The 22500-nt window shown below is 44.6% G+C and overlaps 1 protein-coding gene across 3 annotated transcripts in view; it reads right to left on the bottom strand.

Annotated features, from left to right (window-relative positions):
• Positions 1 to 16292: 16292 nt before the first annotated feature.
• Positions 16293 to 22500, bottom strand: part of AGXT2 (alanine--glyoxylate aminotransferase 2) — a 44963-nt gene continuing 38755 nt past the window's right edge. For all 3 annotated transcript variants that reach the window (XM_068990557.1, XM_068990558.1, XM_068990559.1), the window contains one exon: positions 16293 to 16976. In XM_068990557.1, the coding sequence (XP_068846658.1) occupies positions 16869 to 16976 (108 nt within the window). In that variant the 3' untranslated portion in view covers positions 16293 to 16868. The remainder of the gene's footprint in view (positions 16977 to 22500) is intronic.

Raw genomic sequence — 22500 nt, 5'->3', positions numbered from 1 at the left:
TGATACCATCCTTATGGCAGAAAGTGAAGAGGAGCTAAAAAGCCTCTTGATGAAAGTGAAAGAGGAGAGCGAAAAAATTGGCTTAAAGCTCAACATTCAGAAAACAAAGATCATGGCATCCAGTCCCATCACTTCATGGGAAATAGATTGGGAAACAGTAGAAACAGTGTCAGACTTTATTTTTTTGGGCAGATGGTGACTGCAGCCATGAAATTAAAAGACGCTTACTCCTTGGAAGAAAAGTTATGACCAACCTAGATAGTATATTCAAAAGCAGAGACATTACTTTGCTGACTAAGTTCCATCTAGTCAAGGCTATGGTTTTTCCAGTAGTCATGTATGGATGTGAGAGTTGGACTGTGAAGAAGGCTGAGCGCCAAAGAATTGATGCTTTTGAACTGTGGTGTTGGAGAAGACTCTTGAGAGTCCCTTGGACTGCAAGGAGATCCAACCAGTCCATTTTGAAGGAGATCAGCCCTGGGATTTATTTGGAAGGAATGATGCTAAAGCTGAAGCTCCAGTACTTTGGCCACGTCATGCGAAGAGTTGACTCATTGGAAAAGGCTCTGATGCTGGGAGGGATTGGGGGCAGGAGGAGAAGGGGACGACAGAAGATGAGATGGCTGGATGGCATCACTGACTCGATGGACTTGAGTCTGAGTGAACTTTGGGAGATGGTGATGGACAGGGAGGCCTGGCGTGCTGAGACTCATGGGGTCACAAAGAGTTGGACATGACTGAGGGACTGAACTGAACTGAACTGAACTGAATGGCAAAGTGAAGAGGAACTAAAGAGCCTCTTAATGAAAGTGAAAGAGGAGAGTGAAAAAGTTGGCTTAAAACTCAACATTCAGAAAACTAAGATCATGGCCTCCAGTCCCATCATTTCATGGCAAATAGATGGGGAAACAATGGAAACAGCGAGAGACTTTATTTTGTTCAGCTCCAAAATCATTGCAGATGGTGACTGCAGCCATGAAATTAAAAAATGCTTGCTCCTTGGAAGAAAAACTGTGACAAACCTAGACAGTGTATTAAAAAGCAGAGACAAAGGTCCATATAGTCAAAGCTATGGTTTTTCTAATAGTCATGTATGGATGTGAGAGTTGGACCATAAAGAAAGCTGAGCACCGAAGAATTGATGCTTTCAAACTGTGATATTAGAGAAGACTCATGAGAATTCCTTGGGCTACAAGGAGATCAAACCAGTCAATCCTAAAGGAAATCAACCCTGAATATTCATTGGAAGGACTGATGTTGAAACTGAAACTCCAGTACTTTGGCCACCTAATGTGAAGAACTGACTCATTAGAAAAGACTGTGATGCTGGGAAAGATTGAAGGCAGGAGGAGAAGGGGGCAACAGAGAAAGAGATCGTTGGATGGTATCACCAACTCAATGGACATGAGTTTGAGCAAACTCTCGGAAATGGTGATGGACAAGGGAGCCTGGTGTGCTGCAGTCCATGGGGTTACAAAGAGTCAGATGCAACTGAACAACCACACTGGGCCCACCCGGATCATCCAGGATAATCGTCTCAAGACCCTTAACTTAATCATTCTGCAAAGGTCTTTTTGCCTTGTGAGAAAATATTCACAGTTTTCAGGGATGAGAATGTAGATGTTTGCGGGCCTGAAGTGCTTTCTGCTGCCTACCACAGGCTCCTCACTCAAGGGTCATTGCAAGGACTAAGATGTTGGTGCCTGTGGAGCAGGAAGTGCTCAGTCTGCTGCACAGCTGTCTTGCTGGCAGGTCTTAGGTCTTGAGTAGACCATGATCTTCCTGATGGTGGTGAGGGACTCGTCCTCCTTCTCTGTCCTACACCATACCCAGGATAGTGCTGGAACCACTGAACAGCATCAGCAAAACTCTTGTCGGATATTTTAAGTCCATGTTCCCTGTGTGGCTCTGTGTGCAGCTGGGCCAGTTCCAACAGGCACTGTCCCTCCGTGGACCCAGGTCCCAGTGGTGCTGATGCAACAGTCATCCAGTGAGAGTGCCCGACTCTCCATCAAACAGAAGACAGACCCGCACTGGCTCTATACACATTTGGTGAGAAGTTGAACCATAAGACTTCCTGTAAATCAAAACTATGAGCTTTATGCAAGCCTAGCATTCTCTTTCGGGCTCAGGATAGGCACAAGTTCCTGTGTCCACATGACCCCTCTAAAGCGAAATCATGCAGCTTTGAGATTACAGAAGCATCCAATTTGATTTTCTTTTTCAAAGAAATTTGAAATTTACCAGCTTCCTAATATTTTCCTCAGACCGTCGCCTACTTTATAGGAGACAGACTCAGGATCCACGAGAAATGTTTACAGATGGCGGTTTAGTCACTAAGTTGTGTCCAATTCTTGCAACCCCATGGGAGGTAGCCCACAAGACTCCTCTGTCCATGGAATTTCCCAGGCAAGAATACTGGAGTGGGTTGCTATTTCTTTCTCCAGGGGATCTTCCTAACCCAGGGATCAAAGCCACATCATTGCAGGCAGATTCACAGATAAATTTTAGGAAAAAAAAAAAAAAAAAGATAAAAGGTAAATGAGAAATCTATGAATGTATGGCAAAACCAATACAGTATTGTGAAGTAAAATAAAGTAAATAAAATAAAATAAAATACAAAGGCAGAGAAAAAATATATATAACTGGAACAAAATAGAATGGGGAAAACATGACTCAACCATAAAGTTGTGGAAATGAAGTGGAGGTTGAGTGGACAGCAACATCATGGAGTCTGGGTGAAGAGAAATGTCTGCTGATCTTAGGATGGGTTCATAGCTGGACAGAGACCTGAACGTGAGGGTCTCCTCTGCCCACCCCACGCTCAGTTCCAGGTGCTGCCCCTACAGGAAGGCACCATGGGCAGGAGCACTGAGGCTGGCAGTGTCCGGAAGAGTCGAAAAGTTTGGAAGCACTGATTCGAGAATATATTGGAAATCAATCAAAGGTACTTAGCAATATTTAGCTGGAGAAATGACATCCTGAGGGAGCTAAACCAGGACTCTGTTCTCTGCATCACACTCATCTGAGACCTCTCCTCCTCTCTGCGTTTCCTAATCCTACCCTTCCTGCAAGTCATACTTGAAGCTCAGGCACACCCCTCAGGTTCCTGGGACCTGGGGGAGGAGAGCAAATGGACACCCACACACCATATGTTGAAATGTTTCAGAATTATACCAAGTTAACAAACTATTGAGTTAAATATGCTTTATCCTCCTACCTTGGTCCTTAAGACTTATACGGACCCAAAAGTCCAGGTTCAGATTTTGAGTTCTCAGATTCCTTGCCTTTCCTACCAGTATGTGGTGACATGGAAAGACCTGACTTCTTGCCCCCCTTGCTTTTCACCCTCAGTTCCATCCTGCTTCATGTGTATCCCTGTAGATATCCCAGCTCTCTTGTCCAAGAATCTAGCTCACGTAGTCTGCTGTACCAGGAGGACGTCCAGCATTTGAGCTTGGAGCCATTTGGGCAGTTGTTCAGTTGATCAGTCACGTCTGATTCTTTGTGACCCCATGGAACTCAACATGCCGGGCTTCCCTGTCCTTCACTATTTCCAGGAGTTGGCTCAAACTCATGTCCATTAGGGCCTCCCTGGCAGCTCAGCTGGTAAAGAATCCGCCTATAATGCAGGAGACTCCGGTTCAACTCCTGGGTTGGGAAGATCCGCTGGAGAAGGGATAGGCTATTCACTCTAGTATTCTGGCCTGGAGAATTCCGTGGACTGTATATAGTCCATGGGGTTGCAGAGTCAGACATGACTGAGTGACTTTCACTTTGATGTCCATTGAGTCAATGATGACATCCAACCATCTCATCGTCTGTTGCCCCCTTCTCTTGGGACCTTCTGGGATCTTGTGGATTCCTTACTCCTGGAGAGTGGCCTTGCCAAAGGAAAACCAGATTGGGACCCCTCTAAAACCGGGGTCCCAGAGGAAGAGTTCCTATTACCATTGCTTTCAAGCACTATTATTTAAGTGATTCATTTTCCATGAAGATTTCCCTCAGTCAAAGCAAGTGTTTCTTCCCTGACCTCCTCCACCATTTGACACTTATTGTCTGCTCCCTCAAGAGCAAAACAATGGAACTTGGCTGCGGATGGTGATTGCAGCCATGAAATTAAAAGACGCTTGCTCCTTGCAAGGAAAATTAGGACCAATCTAGACAGCATATTAAAAAGCAGAGACATTACTTTGTCAACAAATGTCCGTCTAGTCAAGGCTATGGTTTTTTCAGTGGTCATGTATGGATGTGAGAGTTGGACTGTGAAGAAAGCTAAGTACTGAGGAATTGATGCTTTTGAACTGTGGTGTTGGAGAAGACTCTTGAGAGTCCCTTGGACTGCAAGGAGATCCAACCAGTCCATCCTGAAGGAGATCAGTCCTGGGTGTTCATTGGAGGGACTGATGTTGAAGCTGACACTCCAATACTTTGGCCACCTGATGTGGAGAGCTGACTCATTTGAAATGATCCTGATGCTGGGAGGGATTGTGGGCAGGAGGAGAGGGGGATGGCAGAGGATGGATGACATCACCAACACAGTAGACATGGGTTTGGGTGGACTCTGGGAGTTGGTGGTGAACAGGGAGGCCTGGCGTGCTGTGGTTCACGGGGTTGCAAAGAGTCGGACACGACTGAGCGACTGAACTGAACTGAATAACTCACTCTGTACTTCTCGGGGCCAGCTCTGAAATCACTCTGCACTGGAGGGCTAGAGGTGAACAGAACACCTAGTGGAGGCTGCTCTCAGCTTTGACCCCATGAACCATTTTCAAATGGAAACTTCAGCTTCTTAGACCCAGTGTCTTATTTTCTTTAAAATTTAATTAACCGCAAGTGTAATTCTATCAGTATTATCACAGCCATACCTCAGGAGAGAATGCAGTCAGGTCTTCCCCCAAAGTTATCCCCTTTGCCTATGCTAGGTACCTCCTATAAATATTTGTACAGTATTTATTCTTCTGTGACTGGCTTGTCAGCATAATGTTTTCAAGGTTCATCCATGTTATAGCATTTATCAGAATTTTCTTCCTTTTCAAAGCAGAATACTATTGCATTGTACCACATGTTGTTTATTCATTCATCCAGTGATAACATCTGAGTTTTTTTCATCTGTTGGCTGTGTGAGTTATACTGCTATGAACATGGTTGTGCAAATATATGCTAGAAAATCCTGCTTTCGATTCTTTTGGATCTACACCCTGAAGTGGAATTGCTGGCTCATGCGGTAATCCTGTTTAACTTTTTGGGGAACTGCCATACAGTTTTCCATAATGGAAAACATTCCCAATGGCAATGCACAAGAGTTCCAATCTTGACATATCCTTGTCAACACTTGTTTTATTCTTTTAAATAATAGCCATCCTAATGGGTACAAGTGGTACCTTACTGTGGTTTTGATTTGTATTTCCATAATGGCTAATGATGTTGAGTGTTTTTTTCATGTGCTTATTGGTCATTTGTATTTCATCTTTGGAGAAATGTCTATTCAAGTTTTTTGTCCATTTTTGAGCTGAATCATTTTGTTGTTGTTGAACTGTAAGTTTTTTAAAAATATATATTCTGGATATTTAGCCTTCATCACATATAAGATTTTACAAACATATTATCTCATTTTGTGCCTGCCTTTTCACTCTATTGACAGTGCACTTTTTTTTTTTGACAGTGCACTTTGATGCACGAAAGTTTTAAAGTTTTCTTGTTTTATCTAAGAAATCATTGTCATATCTGAAGTCATGAAGATTTGTACCTATATTTTCTTTAAGGGTTTTATAGTTTTATCCCTTAGGTTTGATTAACTTTAATTCATCTCGGGTTAATTTTTGTATGTGTTGCGAGGGAAGGATTCAGATTCATCCCTTTGCCTGTGGATAACCAGTCCCCACAACCCCCACCATTTGTTGAAAATATTATCCTCTTTTCATTGAGTGGTCTTGGCATCCTTGTCAAAAATTAATTGATCATTTACACAAGGGTTTAATTTTGACTCTCTGTTATATTCTATTGGTCTCTGTGTCATCTTCAGGCTAGTACCATTCTGTTTTGATTACTGTAGCTTTTATAGTAAGTTTTGAAATCAGGAAATGTTAGTTCTCCAACTTCGTTCTTCTTTTTTAAATATATTCTTTTTATTTGTTTATAATTTTTTTCCTTTCATTTTTTAAAAACTGTATTTTTTATTGGGGGATAGCTGATTAACAATGTTGTGATAGTTTCAGGTGAACAGTGAAGAGACTCAGCCATACATATACATGCATCCATTCTCCCCCAAACTCCCTTGCCATCCAAGCTGCCACATAACATTGAGCAAAGCTATATGTGCTATAGAGTAGGTCCTTGTTGGTTTTTCATTTGAAATATAACAGTGTACATGTCCATCCCAAACTCCCTAACTATCCCTTCCTTCCAGCCTTCCCCCTGGGAACCGTAGTTCATTCTCTAAGTCTGTGAGTCTCTTTCTGTTTTGTAAGTTCATTTGCATAATTTCTTTTTAGATTCCACATATAAGGGATGTCATAAGATATTTCTCCTTCTCTGTCTGACTTACTTCACTCAACATGACAATCTCTAGGTCCATCCATGTTGCAGTACGTGGCATTATTCCATTCTTTTTAATGGCTGAGTAATATCCCATTGTACATACGCACCACATCTTCTTTATCCACTCCTCTGTCGATGGACATTGAGGTTGCTTCCATGTCTTGGCTGCTGTAAACAGTGCTGCAGTGAATATGGGGTGCATGTATCATGTTTTTCTTTGGATTTATGCCCAGAAGTGGCATTGCAGTGTCATATGGTAGCTCTATTTTTAGTTTCTTACAAATATATTCTTTTTAGATTGCATATCTAGACAGCATGCATTTCTGAAAGATATTTTCAAGAGTGGCAAAGTCAGAATCTTTAAAACTCTAATATAGAAATTAAAATATTTCCTTTCTTTGCTGCACTAAAAAGGCTGAATGATAATATATCTTGCTTTCTTGTACCAAAACCCACCTCCTCTCCCCACCGTCTCTCTGGAAGAGCTAGAGGAGTAAGGGAGGAGTTGGCTCTGAGTTTAAAGATGTTGCTTGAAGATGTAGGAGAAGAGGTGAGCAGGTAGAGGAAAGCAATGCCCCTGGGAAGGTAAGCAATGCTCCTGCTAAACAGAGGATGGAGTGTAGGATGCTGCTAAAACGAAGGAAGCAGGGAGCTTACTGGAGATGGCTCCCAGGGTCTAGTAGTTGACTCCAGGGATGTTCAGTTCAGTTCACTTCAGTCGCTCAGTCGTGTCCGACTCTTTGCAACCCCATGAATCGCAGCACCCCAGGCCTCCCTGTCTATCACCTACTCCTGGAGTTCACTCAGACTCACATCCATCGAGTCAGAGATGCCATCCAGCCATCTCATCCTCTGTTGTCCCCTACTCCTCCTGCCCCCAATCCCTCCCAGCATCAGAGTCTTTACCAAGAATAAAGAGGACCTTCCTGCCCAGGTTGATGGAATTGGCACAGGACCACCAAGAGCATGGGTCAGGCCCCTGTGCCAAGCCCTGGTGCTACATGGCAGTGCTGAGTGGAGCTAGCTAGACACCAGCTCCAGCAGAAGAGTGGTTTTTAATGACAGCTCTGCTAGAGTTCACTCACTGCACTGACATTCCCCATCCCAGTACCATCACAGGAAGAAAAGAAAAATTTTTTTTAATATTTTATTTCTGGCATTATTTTCACTCTCTCCTCCTACCTCCTTGCTTTAAAAAAATTTGCCTCAAGTGGCAATCAACAATGCCTGTAAGTTGGGACTTTTTAGCTGGAGCAGAGGAGTTAAATAACAGAAAGGCCAGCTGCTTAACTCTTCATAAGTGAGGATGAGGTAATCATGTTCAAGCTGGGCAATGAGACAAGGAAGGGAGCAGAGCAATGAGTAGAACAAGGAAGGCCCTAGGTGTGCCAAAGGCCAGCCATGAGAGTCCCAGTCACTCATGGCTGCCAGGGATGGGCTGATAGAGGAGGCAAGAAGGCTGTGATTAGGGGGAGTGGGGCAGCACAAAAGGATGGCAGGGGGCATGCAAGAATCAGAAGTTTTGTTAAGACTGTCTTGGGGGACAGTGATTACTGGGGCCAGGCTCTCATGGCAAGAAGGTAGTGGGCACAATCAATATCTCCTGAGGCCAGGAGAGTATATGTGGTCCAGGGGGAGGAAGAAAACACAGTAGATACCTAGCAAAAATGTTCAAGGAACTGCTGACGATGTGAATCTGTAGGCCAGAAGGAGGTGGCCCTGGACATGTGCTTGGGAATCATCAGTATCTAGAAAGTGAAGCCATCATGGATAATGGATGAAATCACACAGATAAAGTATATGGAGAAGGGGAAAAAGAGATCAAGATAAAAGTCCGGCAGGTACACCAGCATACAAGAGCAAACTGAACTAAAACGAATGCATGAGAATGAAAAGGACTAAAGAGAGAGTGCCTGCATGCCAAGTCATTTCAGTCATTTCTGACTCTTCGCAGTCCTATGGGCTGTAGCCCGCCAGGCTCCTGTCCGTGGGATTCTCCAGACAAGAACACCCGAGTGGGTTGCCATGCCCTTCTCTAGGGAATCTTCCCAACCCAGGGATCAAACCCACATCTCTTATGTCTCCTGCATTGGCATCTGAGTTCTTTACAGATAGTGCCATCTGGGATGCCCAAAGAGATAATATGAGATTGGAAGGTCATGGAGACATTAAAAAAATAGGAGAAGATGCCAATAATCTCAGCTGCCACGGACATTCTAAATGAGGTGAGGGCTGAATTTGGCAGTTAACAGGTTATATTAGTCAGGGCTTTTCAGAGAAACAGAATCACTAGGAGCTATATTTATACACATACATACATAGCTATGTATATAATGATATGCATATGTGTATAAAGTATATAGTGTACCTAAAGTGTATAATAATGTACACAGCTATGTAGTTAAAAAGAGATATAGCTATATATCTATATATCCATATGTTATCCAAATTTAGATTTATTATAAGGTATTGGCTCATGTGATTATGGAGACTGGGAAGTTCCCTGGTCTATTGTCTGCAGGCTGGTATAGTTTGAAGGCCCAAGAGCCTCAGGGGCTGATGGCATAGATTTCCGTTGGGGTCTGAAGGCCTGAGAACCAGGTGTGCTGAGGACAGAGGAGATGGATGGCCCAGCACAAGTGGTCAGGCAGAGAGGGAAAATCCAATCTTTTTCCACCTTTTTGTTCAAGTCTTCAACACATTGTGTGATGCCCATCCACCCTGGGCAGACCATCTGCTTTACTCAACCCAGCAATCTAAATGCCAATCTCTTCCATCCCAGACATGCCCAGAAATAACGTTTCATAAGTTATCTAGGCACCAAGTGGCCCAGTCAAGTTGCCACATAAAATTCACCATCACAGGGGTTGTAGGTCACTTTTGCAAGAATAGTTTCTCAGAAGCCAGCTTGTGGGGTACTGAGGGAGGGGCAGTGAGGGAGTGATATAGCAGTGCCCGGGATTTTTTCTTAGCAGCTTTTTAGGAAAAAGATCTACATTTGAAAGACTTTTTTTTTTTTAATGGAGAGAGAGGTATGTTTTTAGGCTGAGAGAAAGAAGAAAAAGAATTGTAGAAGTTGAAAATTCAGAAGAGAAAGAACAATTCAAGCTACAAGATCCTGAAGAATAGATCTGTGCAGAGAAGACAATGGCACCCCACTCCAGTACTCTTGCCTGGAAAATCACATGGATGGAGGAGCCTGGTAGGCTGCAGTCCATGGGGTCGCTAAGAGTCAGAAACAGCTGAGCGATTTCACTTTCACTTTTCACTTTCATGCATTGGAGAAGGAAATGGCAACCCACTCCAGTGTTCTTGCCTGGAGAATCCCAGGGACGGGGGAGCCTGGTGGGCTGCTGTCTATGGGGTCGCACAGAGTCGGAAACGACTGAAGCGACTTAGCAGCAGCAGAGGTGTAGGTTTTGTGTGAAATAGCCTGACTGTGAATGTGATGATTGGCTCTGTGAAGGCTGAGGAGGAGGTAGCTGGTGAAAAAGCCTGAGGGCTCCGGGCAGAGAGAGCATGGTGAAGCAGCCCTGGGATCGGGATCGACTCGGGGGCATTGTTGGGGGAAAACAGGCATGCAGAAGTCAGGGAAAGGTGCAGGGCCACCAGGCCTGGACGCCAGCCAGGGACAGACTAGTGGGAGGACATTAGACTGTAGGTATTAAGCAGGAGAGTGATGTGATCAGAATTCTTGCTGGATAATTTCAGTGTTTTTCTGATAAAGGACCATCACTTACTGAGAATGAGAAGGGCAGGGGTGTGAACTAGGGGCCTAAGCAGAGTACAGAGAATTGCAGTCCCCTTGGAAAATGAATACGAGATGCCCAAGGACCCTCTAGATTCCTCCTGCAGATACTGTGTTCAGTCACTTCAGTCACGTCTGACGCTTTGTGACCCTATGGACTATAGCCCGCCAGGCTCCTCTGTCGATGGGATTCTCCAGGTAAGAATACTGGAGTGGGCAGCCAGTCCCTTCTCCAGGGGATCTTCCTGATCCAGGGATCAAACACGAGTCTCCAACATTGCAGGCAGATTCTTCACCATCTGAGCCTCCAGGGAAGCCTGTGGATAGTACAGCCTCACAATTCATCCAAGCAAGGCTTCTTTTTCTTTCTAAAGTTACCTCTGGTGCTTTATTACCAAGATCTAAGTGTGTGTGTATATATATATATCTTTCTAAATAGAGATTTCTTTATATATTATTTGCTCCTATTCATATATACATTTCTAAATATTATATATTTACCAATATATATTGGAGAAGGAAATGGCAACCCACTCCAGTGTTCTTGCCTGGAGAATCCCAGAGACGGCGGAGCCTGGTGGGTTGCCATCTATGGGGTCACACAGAGTTGGACACGATTGAAGTGACTTGGCAGCAGCATCAATATATATAATTTACATTTCTGAATACACACATACAAGCCCCTATCAGATGGCTAAATGTTTATTTCAGATAAGCTAATTGCTGCCTTAAGCTGTTGGTAATTGTAGCATCTGTTGATAAAATGCACACAGCACCTCAGGTGTTGGTTTTTGCCTTTCTGTGAGGGGCACTGTGTTAGGCCTGATGTATATGAGGATGGAGAAGACGAGGTCACCAGTTTAGAGTCTGGTTAAGAGGTAAGATGTCTCCACAGGCTTTGACATCTTTCTCAGATGGTGTGAGCCAAGTGCAACGAAGCAAGTTCTGTGTCGAAAGGAAAGGGACGCTAAAGAGTTAATATTCACTGAGCAGCTGCCAGTGTATTTGCTTATTTAAATCCTCCCAAAGGTCCCATGTGCCTGTATTATACTATCCTCTTTTTTTGGACCAAGGAAACTTCAGCTCAGAGAGTTTAATTTGCCCAAGACAAAACACATGGAGAACATGAGCAGTCTCCCTCGGTCACACCATTTTGTCTCATCTAATTAGAAGTTTGTGTTTTCATTGCTTGCTGTCTGCAAGGACCCTCCCCAACCAGTTCTTGATGAAATCACGTTCTTGACGTCTCTATGTTCTCCATCCTGGATTACTAGCACAACGTTGCCAGTTCTGCCAACACTCCTTACATCTGTCACCAGTCAGACCAGGTTGGCCTACCTTTATCTGAACTAAACCCAAAGGGGTTGGCATAACTGGGCCTTTGGTTCTGTATCTTCTCTCTTACTGAGTGAGTTAGGTGGCCCTTTCGTTTTTGCTGAGATAATTTGTGGTGCTGTGTTCTACGACTGTGCCTGGTTTTAATGGGCAAAGCTGTGCCACGTTTACTGTTCATCTGCTGGAAATGTGGCTTCAGCTTTAAAGTAACCAGAGCAATGTGCTGCTACAGGGCCTGGAAACTTCAAACCTACTCTTGAAACATGACCGTGAAGTGGTGATGAAGTGGCCAATGCCGATGATTTAAGTGGGATCTGAAGGTGGAAGAAGCATCAAACCCTCCCATAGATTACAGACACCTTAGGAGGTTATTTTGAATTACTGGAAAGTTAAAACTACTTTGATGTAAAAGATGGAGCATTGAAACACAAAGAAGACCATAGTCTATTGCTGTATTACTAGTTTATCAGTGTTCTTTTACATCTCTTTAAAATTATTATTATTAATGGTATAATCAAAGCTTCATGGGTTTTCTTTTTTTAATTACTCCCTCCTGAGGGGATTGTCATTTCAAGGGTTTTAAACAGCTGACAACATTTTAATATTATATTCTCATCACATGATTAACTGTCAATATGTTCTTGTGGAGGAAAAAAGTTTACTTCAGCTGAGCGTTCATTACCTTCTCTTTAGGCACTTTCAATAAGAAAGGAAATAGAAAAGAGTTGGCAAGCATGCGGATTTCTTGCCTTATGTAAGCTGGCTTACATCCCACCTCCTGTGGGTAGAGCAGAAAATGGAAGGGCAAGAAATGATGGTGCTAAACTCCTACCCATGGCTCCAGATGGAAAGAATTAGGAATCCATCATGTGCATAAACCAGTGAAAGAAATGAAGACTTGCTCTAAGGACACAATGCTTGCCCTTCCTGCGCAGTGCCTCTGATGGCTCACACATCTTAATCACCAAATGCTCTTCAACAAACAGGAGCCGTTTATCCTGACCAAAGCACTTGGATAGACTCATGCAGACTTCATAGTCAATAAAGGAGGCCTAGGACCAGGCTACGGTTCAGAATTCCATTTCTGCCTTTCCTCTACAAGGACTCCAAGAGGTGGGAGACTATCGAGGTGTAGTCCTAGATGTACACAAGATCCTGTGGGATTTAGGAAGCTACAAGGAATATGTTCATGAATTAAATCCCTGAGGCCCCTTCTTCCAAGACAGGGCGTCCTGCATGGCAGGGATTTTGGCCTAAGCATGAAAAAAAATTTTTTTGATTTGTATTTTGTTTTAAATGTGTTTTTTTTTTCTCTTCATATTTTATTAAATTTCTAAATGGTTGATATAAACATTATTTTCATTGTTTTCCCCTTTTTCTTTATCTGGAAAGAAAAGAAATATCGGAAATGGGAAGGCTTTGAAGAAGAACACAGAAGGAAATGTTGTCTTTCTTGTGCAGACTCCCTGATCCCTTAATTTTCACTGACAAAGAAGACCAGAAGAATGTTCCAAGTAGAGTGAACTATAGATGCAAAGCAACAATATGCATGACATGGAAATAAAAAAGGGAGCTTGAAAACTTAGGGGACAAACTGTGAAAGCTCTTGAATGCCATGATAGTTGGAGTTTGGACTTTGTTCCATGGGCAATAAGGAGCCCTCAAAGCCTTCATAAGATGAGAGATGCAATCATATTTGTCCTTTAATTAACTGACTTTGAATCAATGTAGACAACAGGTTGGGAAGGAGTCCAGAATATCAGTGAGGAGGTATAGTTGAAACCGTTCAGGAGAGAGGATGATGACCCAAATTAAGGCAATTTTGGTATAAATGGGCCATATCGGAAAACTTACATTGAAGAAAGTATTTATGAGAGTTATTATATTGTTACCAAGGAGGATTCTTGGCCTCCTTAATCAATAGAAAGTGATCAGAGGCCAGACAAGAAATTCAGGCAAGTCTTTAATGGGGCCCCTGCTGCAGCAGAGGGGAGTAAGAGAGCAAACAACCCTTGCTAGCTCGCTCCCTGAGGTGAGAGTGAGATTATTCCTTTTATGGGGTAAGGGTAGTAGTGGGTGGCTACTAGGGGTGGGTGGCTTAGGTGGTCTGCTCACCCATTAGGTGGTATTGTGTACAAGGGGCATGCACAGTAGACTGCTTTTGCTCCAGGCTCTTCAAAAGTGGCAGTTGGGCTTTTTGGCCTTTTTCTATCTTTTGTCCAGAATTTGCCCCAACTGTGTAAGCTTGCAGTTATTTTCAGTCCCATATAATTTCTTTGTATTTTGTTGCTTGAGGAGAGATGTGTCCAGTGCAAGCATTGCAGCACTGCGGCAGAGGGTCCCAGGTCACAACTTGTCTCAGTGTGAAAGGCAAAAAGATAACTTGGATAAAAATAATGCCCTAAATGATGCGCCTGAGACAAAAGTTTCATTAATCAAGAGGAAATTCACTGTAGGAGAGAAATTTAGTGTGTTTTGTGTTAGAAATGTTGAATTTGAAGTGTCCTGGTGACATCCAAATGGAAGTGTCTAGACAGCTATAATCTTGGAATTGGGGCTCAGCTGGTAAACAATCCACCCTCCAGTGCAGGAGACACCAGTTGGACCCCTGGGCTGGGAAGATCCTCTGGAAAAGGGAAGGGCTACCCATTCCAGTATTCTTCCATGGAGAATTCCATGGAGAGAGGAGCCGGCAGGCTACAGTCCATGGCTTTCCCTTTCATTTTCAAACAAGTTGAGTCTACAGGATGAATATTTGCAAGTCATCAGTATCGTCAAGTTAGGGGAAATTTCCCAAGTAGATGAGGTTGCTGATAGGGAGAGAGTCTAGCAAGGAAGAAATGGCCCAGGACAGAACCCTGTAGAGGAGAAGTTGCCAGGGAGACTGAGAAGGTGGCATCTGAGATAGAAGGACCACAATTAGAATCTAAGGAAATCAGTTCAAGAAGCAGCAGTTGCTTAGAAAGAACATTCAAAGGAAGCATTTTGGCCATAAGGAGATTTGGGCCATACAAAAGTCACTAGTGGCCTTTAGAGAAGGCAGCTGCCCAAAAACAAGTGGCCAGACAGAATGAGGTCCTAGTTATTGAGGCATGACAGGAAGCAAGGAAGTACACTGGAGCAAAAAAACCTCCTCTTAGGGCATTTTATTGTGAAGGAGAGAAAGGGAATGTAGCTTGGAAGAAGAAATTGCTATTTGCTTGGTTCATTAGTTTGCAAGCACTTTTACATCTGTTAGCTTACTTGATTCCCAGGACAACTTAGAAAGTAGGAAGGGCAAGTACTGATATGCCTGGGAAAAGGGGGTCAAAAAGAGGTGAAAAGTCTTTGCCAAGGTCATCTATAGCCAATTCATGGGAGAACTGAGTTTAGAATTCAGGTTATTTGGCCCATAATCCAATCATCTTTCCATTGTGCCCAAAGAGCATTTCTAAAGTGTTTGCTCTGTTTGGCTACTGGCTATGAGAAGGCATTGAGCTCCTTGGTACAGACGTTTTAATCTTATCTAAAGGAATGTGCGGAGCCACTGGAAGGTTTTGTGCAAGGGAAGCCCATTTTTAAGTCAATGCCTGAGGGAGACAAGCCTGGCAGTGAGGGGCAGCATCTCTCAGTGGAACAAACACTTCAGGGGTAGACCATTAGGACGGCGCTTCAAACTGGGACGCAGCTCAAACAAACTGAATGACCGGCTGAGAAAGTGACTTCCCATTCAGTTTTATGGATCTTCTTCTGATTGTGTTAAGGAGAGGGTCTCAGTTGGCCAGTATGTTTTATAAAAAGTAATTGACAAAATGTATTCATTTTTGGCTGCACTGGGTCTTCATCGTGGCACAGGCTTTTCTCCAGTTGCAACAAGCAGGGGCTGCTCTCTGGCTGCGTTGCGTGGGCTTCTCATTGCGGTGGCTGCTCTTGTCGCGGAGTATAGGCTCTAGGGTGCTTGGGCTTCAGGAGTGTGGCTCCCAGGCTCTAGAGCACAGGATGGATAGTTGCAGTACATGGGCTCAGTTGCTCCGCAGCATGTGGGATCTTCAAACAGTGTATCCAGCATTGGCAGGCGGATTCTTCACCACTGAGCCACCAGGGAAGTCCTATTAAGTCACTTTTAAGACAACTGGTGTACATGTATGGAAAAGAAGTGCTATGAATGTGCATTCTAATGATGATAAAGTTTGGGAACTTCTTGGAGACTATTTTAATAGGAATCTACAAAATGAAAGCAGACTCCTAGACATATAAAGAGACTTGTGGTTGCCAAAGGGGAACCAGGGAGGGAGAGGGATGGACTAGGAGTTTGGGGGTTGGTAGATGTAAACTATTACATTTAGAATGGATAAACAACAACGTCCTATTGTATAGCACAGGGAACTATCTATATTCAATATCCTGTGATCAACCACAGTGGAAATGAATATTAAAAAAAAAGAATGTATAAAAATATGTGTAGACTGCGACAAGTCTCGTTATAAATAATTTCAGACATAGTATCAAAAAACAGGAGTAATGAGAATTTAGTCTAGGGTAAGATGACGGCAGCGGAGATGAGAAAACTCTGATAGACATTTTAAGGGAGTCAAAGGACAGGACGGTTATCTATGTGGGGTATTTTCTGCCTCATTTCTCAGGATGCTTATGATTGTAATAAGAGAAAAATTACAAAGACTTGTGTAGTCTATTGGATTTATTTTCTCATATAATAAGACGCCCGAAGGTAAGGTGGCTCCAGGACAGGGCAAGTCAGCGGCCTGTTGACGTCACTAAGAACTCAGCTTCCCTCTACCTTCCGACCTCAGCAAATAAGCTCTGTCCTCAAGGCTGCAAAGTGGCCGTTGTGGTTGGAGCCATCCTACCCTGACATCTGATGCTCTGGTACAAGAAGAAGACATCTCTTCTGAAGATGAAGAGCAGAGGATGAAGAAACACTTCCCTGAAGGCGCCTCCACCAGAAGATTTTCCTGGAGGAGTCATGTCACATATCAGGTATAAACATTCATCTCAGAGGGGAGTCAAGTTACCATAATTAACCCAGATTAATTAGGATTTATTCTCTGAGCTAGGGAGTCAGATCCTTTCCTGAAGGATAGCTTTTTCAAGGTAATAGGGGATAATAGGGACTCTGCTAACAAACATGGCTAGTAGGCAGTCAACCATCGACAACCAAGACCAGTGGTTTCGGAATTTCTCAGATTAGCTCTTGAACATAAGTGGGGAGTTCTTGAGGCCTGTGGTGTTTTTGTTGTTAAAATTTTTATTTAGCTCTTCTCTCCATGTGTTGAATTAAGGCAGAGCGAAACACTTCCACCGCAAAATCAGCTTCTGGTTTAGTGATGCACAGTGAGGGCGCAATGCGGAAAGTCTGAGGAGACAAAGGGAAAATAGAGGAAAGGGTCACCATAGAACGAACTATGACTTCAAGGAGATGCGCTAGACTGGGAATCCAACATCTTGCTTTCATAACATTCCTTGTATTTCCCTCAAGGGTTGGTCTCCTCCTGACCCAGTGCTGTATCCAGGCCAATCCTCCTCCAGTCTCAACAATTCTGGTACCATCTTCTCTGCCTCTTTTCATTTTTGTCATCTGCTGACCTCCTGGTCCTTGCACCACCTCCACTGAGGTCTTAGGCCTCTATCCACCCTCCAGTTCTGCCACCACTGAGGTTGACTTCTGCCTCCCTGTGTACAACCCAACAAACAAGCATCTCCATTTCTTTTTTAAAATTTTACTTATTTGGCTGTGCTGGATCTTAGTTGCAGCATGTAGGATCTAGTTCCTTGACCAGGAATTGAACCTGAGGCCCCTGCATTAGTTGCATGGGGTCTTAACCCCTGGACCACCAGGGAAGTCCCATTTCTTGATTGCCACGTCTTCCAGAAACTTCATCTACGATCCTCCTTTGCTTTCCTGCACATCCCAGGCCAGCCCCACAAGCCTCATCTTCACCAGGAATTCTTCAATTTCTGATCCCCACTGCCTCTGCCTTTCTCGTGGAAACTTCAGCAGTCTCCTCATGCCTCCATGATCTGTGCACCTCTCACTCGGCTTAGATCTCTGCCTCCCCTTCCGACCCAGCTCGGAGCACAGGGTTGGGGATATAAACCACTCTCTCACCTGCCCCTTTCTGCCCTTCTGCTGCTGTACTCACACAGCAAAGTCCCAGCCCCAATCAGAGCTATCACAGAACTTTGCTCCAACAGACAGCTGAGAAGCGGTAAAGAAACTCAAGCCGCTGGTGGACCGACACACCAAGGAAAGCAGAGTGCTGCTTCTGCTGGTGCCCTAAACGTTCAGGCCCTCTGTCATCCCTGGCTCAACTCCTACACCCCTCACTCTATTCCACAGACAGTCTTGCCTCATGCTTCTCAGAGGCTGTCAGGCAAGAACGCTCTGTAAATCTGCTCACTCCCACATGCATTCTTATATGCTTGCCTGAAGGTTCAGAGAATGAGCTGTCTCTAGTATTTGACTCCAAATTTTCCACCTGTGCCTTTGGCCCATGAAACGCCATTCACCTCCCCTCCAGGAAACATCTCTGCATTCACTTGCATCTTCACCTCCTCCTCAACTTCCCCTCAGCCTATAAATAAAGCTTAAAGCTCTTGTAAATCGAATCCAAGCCACACATGCATGCAAGTCTCTTCAGTCGTGTCTGGCTCTTTGCGCCCCTATGGACTGTAGCCTGCCAGGTTCCCCTATCCATGGGATTCTCCAGGTAAGAGCTGTTGTTGTTGTTCAGTTGCCCAGTTGTGTCTGTTTGCAACCCCATGGACTACAGCACGCCAGGCCTCCCTGTCCCTCACCATCTCCCAGAGTCTGCCCAAGTTCAAGTTCATTGCATCAGTGATGCCATCCAGCCATCTCACCCTCTGATGCCCTTCTCCTTCCCAACAATAGGGATTTTTCCAATGAGTCATCTGTTCAAATCAGATGACCAAAATACTGGAGCTTCAGCTTTAGCATCAGACCTTCCAGTGAATATTCAGGGTTGCTCTCCCTTAAGAGTGACTAGTTTGATCTCTTTGTTGTCAAGGGACTTTCAGGAGCCAGCACTACAGTTTGAAGGCATCAATTCTTTGGCATTCTGCCTTCTTTATGGTCCAGCTCTCACAATGGTATGTGACCACTGGAAAGACCATAGCCTTGACTATAGGGACCTTTGTTGACAGAGTAATGTCTCTCAACACACTAGGGTTTGTCATCATTTTCCTGCCAAGAAGCAATCGTTTTCTGATTTCATGGCTGCAGTCACTGTTCTCTGTGATTTTGGAGTTGAAAAAAGAGGAAATCTGTCACTACTTCCACCTTTTCCCTTTCTATTTGCCATGCAGTAATGAGAGGAGAAGGGGACGACAGAGGATGAGATGGCTGGATGGCATCACGGACTCGATGGACGTGAATCTGAGTGAACTCTGGGAGTTGGTGATGGACAGGGAGGCCTGGTGTGCTTTGATTCATGGGGTCGCAAAGAGTCGGACACGACTGAGTGACTGAACTGAACTGAATGAGGCCAAATGCCACCATCTAAGTTTTTGAAAAAATGTTTAGTCTAAAGCTGGCTCTTTCACGCTCCTCCTTCACCCTCATCAAGATATTCTTTAGTTCCTCTTCACTTTCTAACATTAGAGTGGTATTATCTGCATATCTGAGGTTGTTGGTATTTCTTCCACTTATTCTGATTTCCAGCTTGTAACTCATCCAGCCCAGCATTTCTCATGGTGTACTCAGCGTATAGATGAAATAAACAGGGCGACAGCAGACAGTTGTGTTGTACTCCTTTCTCATTCTTGAAACAAGCAGTTGTTCCATACAGGATTCTAACTGTTGCTTCTTGACCCGCATACTGGAGACTGGCAGGATGGTCTGGTATTCCCATCTCTCTAAGAGCTTTCCACAGTTTGTCACGATCCGCACAGTCAAAGGCTTTAGCATAGTCAATGAAACAGAGATAGATATTTTTCTGAAATTCCCTTGCTTTCTCTATAATACAGTGAATGTTGACAATTTGATCTCTAGTTCCTCTTCATTTTCTAAACCCAGTTTGGACATCTGGAAGTTCTTGGTTCGCATAACACTGAACCTACACGCTTCCCCAGTAGCATATTGGACGACGTCAGACGTGGGGGACTCATCTTCTGGTGTCATATCTTTTCGGCCTTTTATATAGTTCATAAGGTTCTCACAGCAAGTATCCTGGGGTGATTTGCCATTCCCTCCTCCAGTGGATTGCATTTTGTCAGAACCCTCTGCTATGACCTGTCTGTCTTGGGTGGCCCTGCACGGCATGACTCATAGTTTCACTGAGTTCGCAAGCCCTTCGCCATGACAAGGCAGTGGCCCATGAAGGGGCCAGGCAAGAGTACTGGATACAAATAAAAATGTGTTGACCTTCCTGGTCCCTTCTAGCTACCATACAAACATTATCCTTCCTTTTGTTATACTTAATAAATAAAAAGTCTGGTTTTACTCTGCCTTCCCTCTATTCACATCTCAACCCAGCGCAGTCTGGTTTCTGTCCCACCAGCCTGCTGACTCCTCTCTAACTAAAGCTACTAGTCACTTGCTGAGTGCAGAATCCAATGAGCACATTCCAGCGCTTACTTATCCTTCCTGGTCTTCTCATCTGCATTTAGCATTCCAGTCCCTCGCCCTTCCCAAACCTCTCCACTCTTGCTTCTATGACCTCTCACTCTCCTCACAGCTCTCTGCCTGTTGTTGTTGTTTATTACATATTTATTTCTTTGGTTGTGCCTGGTGTTAGTTGTGGCATCTAGTTCCCTGACCAAGGATCAAACGCGGGCCCCCTGCACTGAGAGCGAAGAGTCTCAGCACTGGCCCCTCAGGGAAGCCCCTCTCTGCCAGTGTTTTGTCTCCATCTGGGTACCTCTTATTCCACCTGCCCTTTAAATGCTGACATGACCCACGAGTCTCTCCTCACCCCTCTGCATTTCACATCCAGACTCCCTTCCCAGGAGATCTCCTCCACTCCCCACTTCTACGTTGATGACCTCCAAACTGTGATCCTCGCCTTGATTTTTCCTCTGATCTACAGATTTGTCTAAGAAGGAAAGGGAGCAAGTCTGAAGCTGCACTCATCCTCACACTCCCTAAAGCAAGTTAGACCCGGGGGAGTCATCCTTGACGCTCCCCTTCCTTCATACCCAAGCCCTGTGCATTTCCCTGCCCGGCCGCTCTCCCAGTTTCTCCTCGATCGCTGCTGCTGCTGTTCAAGATCAAACAAAATCATCAGCCCCCACCTGCACTCCCTGTCTCCAGCCATGTCCCCGCAGCTTCACCTTCCTCAGAGGACAGATTCAGAAATCAGGCTGCCTGAGTCTGGATCCTGTGTGACTTGGGCACCTTCCTAGCTGTGCGACTTGGGCAACTTACTTAACCTCTCTGTGCCTCCTTTTCTTCATCTGTAAAATGAGGACGAAAGGGAAAGTGAAAGTGAGGTAGCTCAGTCGTGTCCCACTCTTTGCGACCCCGTGAACTGTAGCCTACCAGGCTCCTTCCTCCATGGGATTCTCCAGGCAAGAATACTGGAGTGGGCTGCCATTTCCTTCGCCAGGGGATCGTCCCGACCCAGGGATCAAACCTGGGTCTCTTGCATTGCAGGCAGATGCTTTAACTCTGAGCCACCAGGGAAACCCAAAATAAGGATAATAATACTTATTTCATAGGTGTGTCGAGAGGATTAAATGAATCAATGTACGCAAAGAGTTTTCGAACAGTGTCTGAAAAGTAATAAGATTCTCATCTTTACCACTCACAGCCTCCCGTCTCCTGCTCCAGCCCCATGGTATGTGTGTGTTTGTGTGTGTAGCTTTTCACACACTGCCATGTTTCTATGTGTGCTTTGAGAGTTTATCACTGTTTAAGGCTCAGCCTGGAGAAGGCAATGGCACCCCACTCCAGTACTCTTGTCTGGAAAATACCATGGACAGAGGAGCCTGGTGGGCTGCAGTCCATGGGGTTGCAAAGAATCGGACACGACTGAGCGACTTCACTTTCACTTTTCATTTTCATGCACTGGAGAAGGAAATGGCAACCCACTCCAGTGTTCTTGCCTGGAGAATCCCAGGGACGGAGGAGCCTGGTGGGCTGCCCTCTGTGGGGTTGCACAGAGTCAGACACGACTGAAGCAGCTTAGCAGCAGCAGCAGCAAGGCTCAGCCTAGTCAGAAAAGCTGACCCAGGAGTCCCTTCTCTTTCCTCCTATGCTATCCCTTTTTATGGTTATCGGCAAGCTTCCTGTATTGTATTATAATTTTCTGTTTATGTCTTTCTCCTCTGCCAGCTCCATGGAGGGAAGGATAAATCTTATTTATCATTGTAGCTTTTGTATCCAGCCTACCAGTGGCTCCTTAGCACTTACGTGTGTGTCAGGTAACCAAGGAATAACAAAGCAAGTAAACAATGAATTGTTCCCTATCTTCATAAGTAGCCCATCTTGGGATTGCAAACATTAATTTTCTCTGTCTGATTCATATGGAAAAATATCCGGGACCAGGACTAGACAAACCTCAGCCTTTCCCAGCAAAAGTGCTCCTCTGGTTTTGTTTGCTATGGTTTGGTTCGGGCTGGGAGAGCTTTCAGTTTCTTTGTTTACAAGCTAATGGGAAGCTAAGGAAAAGCTGCAGAAACAAGAGGACCCAGACTTATTTCCTTAAGTGGAGGGAGTCCGGAGGGTCCAGAGCAGAGGTGGCAGATCGAGATCTGAACAGGAGGGACGAGTCGCTCTCCCTAACCTTTAGGAAAGGAGGTGGGAAATGGCTCCCAGACAGCAGGGCGTCTGCAGGGACCTTGCCCAATAGCTTCCATTTTCTCTAAGAAGCATCGGTCAAGAGTGCTTGCTGAAATAGACTGAGGGGCAGCAATGGAGC

The sequence above is a fragment of the Capricornis sumatraensis genome, chromosome 18 (assembly GCF_032405125.1).
Source record: "Capricornis sumatraensis isolate serow.1 chromosome 18, serow.2, whole genome shotgun sequence".
In the NCBI taxonomy this organism is placed as follows: domain Eukaryota; kingdom Metazoa; phylum Chordata; class Mammalia; order Artiodactyla; family Bovidae; genus Capricornis; species Capricornis sumatraensis.
This window is presented reverse-complemented; position numbering and strand designations above follow the sequence as displayed.